Source organism: Camelina sativa, chromosome 3 (assembly GCF_000633955.1).
Source record: "Camelina sativa cultivar DH55 chromosome 3, Cs, whole genome shotgun sequence".
NCBI lineage: Eukaryota > Viridiplantae > Streptophyta > Magnoliopsida > Brassicales > Brassicaceae > Camelina > Camelina sativa.
The window spans coordinates 205,611-211,384 of NC_025687.1; the positions used below are offsets into that span (position 1 = coordinate 205,611).

The 5,774-nt window shown below is 37.9% G+C and overlaps 1 protein-coding gene across 1 annotated transcript; it reads right to left on the minus strand.

The window, feature by feature from the left end:
- Positions 708-4,907, minus strand: LOC104758665 (acyl-CoA thioesterase 2-like). Its single transcript, XM_010481574.2, has 17 exons — positions 4,768-4,907; positions 4,551-4,643; positions 4,264-4,331; positions 4,086-4,161; positions 3,936-3,982; positions 3,711-3,836; positions 3,429-3,506; positions 3,192-3,279; positions 2,969-3,081; positions 2,780-2,842; positions 2,652-2,707; positions 2,454-2,558; positions 2,229-2,285; positions 1,856-1,957; positions 1,666-1,714; positions 1,181-1,249; positions 708-1,018 (listed from the first exon to the last, which is right to left on the minus strand). Exons 1-17 carry the CDS (start codon positions 4,781-4,783, stop codon positions 941-943), a joined length of 1,284 nt encoding a protein of 427 aa, XP_010479876.1. The 5' UTR covers positions 4,784-4,907; the 3' UTR covers positions 708-940.

Below are 5,774 nucleotides of genomic sequence, written 5' to 3' on the forward strand. Positions count from 1 at the left end.
AAACTTGGCGTCTGAAACTCTGCAAAAAAAGAGAGAAAAGTCAAATATATAAGGAGAGGGATAGGACACGTGTCGACATGTAAGGGTAGAGAGAAGAGCTTCTAGAACACACGTGGGTGGATGACGCTGCCGATACACGTTTCGCATAGAGAAGTCAGTTGCTGACGTGGCCATTAGTCGATGTTGTCACTGCTTACGTCTGTCGTCTCGGGGGGTCCACTCCCTTGTTCGTAAAAATCCAAATCCGACCGGTCCGACTCGACCGAACCCCTCCTTATGGATTCTTCGTTTCCGGTCGGTGGATCTGTGGTCCCACTTTTCCTGCCCTATTTTTGTCTTTTTGCAAAAGGTTCTTATCATTTTTCATACCCGCCGATTAAACGGTGGGAAAGTGGTCTCTAGTAGTCTCCATTTTTCGACGGTGACTTTTTCTATTTCCTTTTTCATTTTGTTGTAAAGAGATTATTGATGTCAATTGATTTAAAAGGTTCCAAGTTTCTTACACTGATGAAGCTTTGATTTGGGTTTGGTTCTCTAATTCATGCAATTGACATTAATCTCTTTACAAACAGAGATTAGATAGAATACTTACTATCTATACTCTTACTCTTATTAAAGGCGAGGGGAGGGATGTTATTACTCATCTAGTAGAACGAAATATACGACCGGCCGGGTAAAGCAGGTCACGAGACGGTACTCAGTGCATAGATCCAAATTATTTTGATACTTAAGCCTTTCGACCCACACGAAATATAACAATATATATTGAGATAGATAGATATGATGATGAAGGTGAGAGTGCCGGAATCAAACAATACCATTCCGGACTTGAGTTTGTCTAACAAATACTAATAAGACGGTTCTTGTTCGCAGCGTCGTACTCGTAATCATATACTGTATGTTATTATTATTTATTAGCTTACGACGGTGGGTGGGCCATTCAGAGCTTTGACGTGACCGAGGGTTTTGGAGGTCTAGCCTCTCTTAATAGAGCCTCTTGCGTTAACGATACAACCAGCTGTTTCACATATTCAAAACATAACCAGAATGAATTCAAAGATTTATTTATATATATCCAATTTGAAACCTTCGCAGTTTTGAGAAATATATGCCAGCTTTTATCATCTATCGCGTCCAAATATGTATATATATAAAGAGGATGCAAAAGAGTAGAGAGTACCTCTCCTTTTCTGTTGAACATTTCACCAGTGACAAATCCACGGGTCTCATGAGCGGTAGGACTGACAATCTGCAAGCGGCATCATCGTTGTGTAAGTGGCTGACGCTCAAACAGCAAACAAGTTATAAACAACTCTAAACCAATACTCATTTGGCTCACAAACAAGTTTAAGTCACTGAATTATAGTGGTTACTCCTCCCGTTGGTTCATTAAAGAAATCCATATTCGAGATCCCCAGCAATGGTGAAAATATTTTCTTACATAACAATAAAGACTTCTTAGAATTTTGTAACACTAATAATATGTATAACTACTAACATGTCTCGCTTAGCAAAACTCAATCTACTGGTACAATACTATAAGACTCCATTTGGCGTACTTCACTTAAACATGTATGTGATTTGATTTCTATGTTGTTTTTCTTTCTTTCACTAAAAAAAGAGCTCTGTAATGTTCACGGAAAAAATAAGGATAGAAAAAACTACCACAAATAGCAACCAGTCATCAGCCCTTAGAGGTCGGTGAAACCACATCCTACAAAACAAATGAGGAAAACTGAGTAAAAATAGCTACTGAAAACTTTTGTTTGGAAGATCCCTGCCGGAATAATGTCTCAAAGTAAATTAAAAATTAACACAAACACACAAACACCATCAAGAGAAAATAAAAACTTACGCATGGTCCAGGCTAAGTGAAGCGGATCTCAGGCCCTTTCTGCGGTGAGGGTTCAAACCAACACCAGAAAATATTAAATCCGAGGCAAATGCAACGACACATCTGCAAAACAACATGGCTTGCCAGATTAATTTGCTAAGAATGATAAATCGAATTTCAGAAAGAACGGCATACCATCAAATTTTCAATGCTATTAACAAAATTTGGCCTTTTAAGAGTCTCAACCAGACTCCAATTTATCAATTGGGATACTAAATCTAAAACACGTGATTCACTTGTCTCCAATCATTATTGCTTTAAAAGTCAAAAGGGCTGCTACCAAATGACAAAATTTTAGATGGCTACCCTGATTTACATAGATGGAGGTACTTACCGGTGCAAAGCCTGGTCATCAGAAAGCTTTCCCTTTGCTCTAAACCAATAGTTCAATCTGCCAGAAGAATTTGTAAGAAGAATCTTTTTTTTTTAAGGAATGCGGAAGTGTGGTAAGTGATGAGTTTCATGTGTAATCACATGAGCCATACAGTTTATCAGTTCTGCTTGCTCTCCTGGTGGAATGTATGAGGATATAAATGATATATTTACGTTGAGCTGTTACCTCGGAGGAGACTTCGTCTGATTTGTGGAATTGCTGGGATCACAAAATCGAATCTCTATAGGCCATGGAACAAAGTTTGCAGTGGCAACTTTGTTCCGGTAACTCCTGAAAAGAAAGAAACAATTGGGAGATTGGTCCAACTTGAGCTTCTGAAACAAGTTTTCAACTTTTCATACATTGGAAAACACTATCACTTACCTAGGTAAATGAGAATCAGTTATACGACGCTCACGCAACTCCTCCAGAGATAGAAGCTGCAGCAGATAATGGTGATAAAGGAAACGCTGACAATTTATTGGAAGCCCCTAGATCTAAAGAAATGATACCGTCTCAGGATCTGGCACGGTGGGTATGGTTGACTGCTGATGGTCAAATCCTTGTTGCTCTTTCTATGAAATTAATGAAAGAGACAATTTCAAAAGCAGTTTTCACAGTTTTGTGAAAGGCAATCCTCTCTTGGTGGCAGATTGACGTAGAGATGCATGAACTATCATGAAAGGAATAAAATGGAAAACCTGAAATGATGCCAACAAGATGAATATGATATTTCCTTTCTGAACTGCATCTACTCTTCGGGTGGCAAAGTTGTTCCCATCACGTATGCGGTGCACTTGGTAAATAATGGGGACTGCAGGAGTAACAAACTATGATCATTAGATGAATATAATAGCAGGCAAAAGAAAAGAAGAAAGCATCATTGGTGGCTGGCAAAGGGCACAGTGAAAATTAGGTTCATACTATCAATATCTCCAACGAGAAGAAAATAGGAGTGTAAACTGTGGACTATCTTCAGGAAATCAACAGTTTTTGATGCCGCAGCAAGTGCCTGTAAAAATTGTGGTAAGAAGAGACTTAGTAGCGTTAATGGTTATCACTGCCTGAAAATGACACATAACAAGCTATATATATGCACGCAAATCAGATCAGCAAGGTTTATAGAGACATAATGTAACCTTCCTAGAGAAAATGGCACACCTGTCCCATAAATTGTCCTCCGAAAACCTTTCCAAATTTGGGAGCATCAGGTAGTGTGATCCCCCTGAAGATATTCAACTACAAGAAAGAAGCACATAGAATAAGAGGGGATCAACCGCACATCATTTCCAAGCAATACAAAACTGACATAAAAGTGCTGACAAGAACGATGCTTGGATAAAGTTGACTAGAAAGAATTATAAAAAGAAGGGTAGTTGATAGATAAATAGAAAGCACAAGAAAAGTGAGAAGAAGAAAAGAAGAGCAGTGGGATGACCATACTTCTAAAGGGTCGAGTTGCAATATGCGTTCGACTAAAGAGCATTTGTCAACAGTGGTATCGGATTGCCAGATTGAATTAGTCTCAAGCAAAGGACAATAATCACGCGGCAACACCAAGCAAGTAAGCTGCAACGGAAAGGGACGAAAGAAAGCGTCAGCTCAAGGACACAGACAGAAGGGATGTATGAAAAGTCAGGTAACTCTCAAGGAAGCAAGGACAAGCACCTGGGACATAGCAACAATGTCTGCTGAATGAACGTTCCCAGAAATACCTGAGAGGAAAAAGAAAAAGAAAGAGAGATGGAAGCTGAATAATACTATCACCAAAAACGAAAGGTTCAATCAAAGTGGAAGAATGAATGTTAAAAATCTGACCAAGGCCAAAGTAATCAAATTGTTTCAAGAGGAATTCGGAACGGTTATCTTCCTCGGCTGGTCCGGAAACCTGAGCCTGCAAAAAAAAAAAGCAAGAATCAAAAAGAAAGTGTGATGGCAATGGCGAAGGAAGCTATGATAAAGATAAAAAAGAGAGGGAACGATGAGAAACAAAAACCTCTCCTTCAAAGATAAAGTAACATCCATCCCAAGTTTGATCTTCACGAACCACATAATCCCCTTTTCCTGCAATTATATTTTACAGAGAATGGCTGATGTAACGCACACACACACACACACACACACACAAATAGGTATGTTATTGGTACAGGCTCTGCTCATAACTTGAATCGTTTCTAAACCGTGAAAAGCCAATTAAGCAGATATTAGATACTAAAGAGCTTCAATAAAATGACGAGAATTCAAAAGAGAAACAACAAAGGAAAAAACAAAAAAAAAACAGACCGTAACGTTTCAACAAAACAACTTGAGCGATTTTCCTGAGAGAAGAACTGGGCAATTTCTGAAGTAAAGGGACGTTTCCAAGGAACTCCACAACTGCAATCAATAACAACAGACTTTTCTGGATTAGGCCAACTTTGGATCCGGAGTATCTATCTCTCTATCTCACTCCTCCAAAAATTTTATTATAATCTCACTCCTAATTTATCTATACTCTTACCTGATTCGGTGTTCATGGCGGCGGATTCGGGTTGCCGGAAGAAATCGTCCCCCCTGGTTCCTTGCTGGTGTACTAGAAGAAGAAGAAGAAGAAGAAGAAGAAGATTGGTTGGCTTCGATTCGATTCGACCCGATGATAAAATTTGGTTATTAATCGTCTGCCCTCCGGTTTATGTATATCTGATACGTGGACTCGGTTCGATTTTGTTTTCCGTCACGTGATAAAAATGAAAATAATTAATTTAGCTACTGAAGTGAACAACACTTTCACAATATTCAACTCAATTTCTTCTGGTCAACAAAAACATGTAGTACAGTATATATATATATATATATGGGTATATTATTATTTTGGGTCATTTCAGGGGGGACGATTTACATGTAGTACAGTATATACTACCCATTTTATTATTCATGTTTTGCTACCCGAATATTTTGCTGATAATGTTTTATCTTGGCCAATTAATGCCTGATGTAATGTTTTAAGCCACATATACGTACGTTTATTATTTCGAAAAGGAATTTACCAATATAGAGTATCTTTAACATGGAATATAATTACCCAATGCTATATCTCCAATGGAAGAATTGCTTAAGAAACCTATCCCACACAAAAATTTCCACACTTTTAACACAAATATGATTGTGTTTTGTGGATGTTAGTGAAAGGACATTATCCATGGAGCCACTACAGACCTTGAACATGGATCATCTTAACTTGTAAATGGAGGAGATACTCTCGTCTCTCGTAAAGTGTTCATACCGTCCTAAAAAGTATAATATCATTGAAAATAATAAACCGATTTACTAGACGTGTTGACCAAAACTCATGAAACAAACTCTAATAATGTTAAATCTATATATAATAACAATCCGAATAAATACGACCAATAGTTGTGTTTTTTCAATCGTACCTTTTGTATATTTTATGAAAAGTCGTGATGGTTCATTAAAACAGTTATTTATGAAAAGTTACGACTGTTTACTGTAGAGTTGTGTTCATTGGAT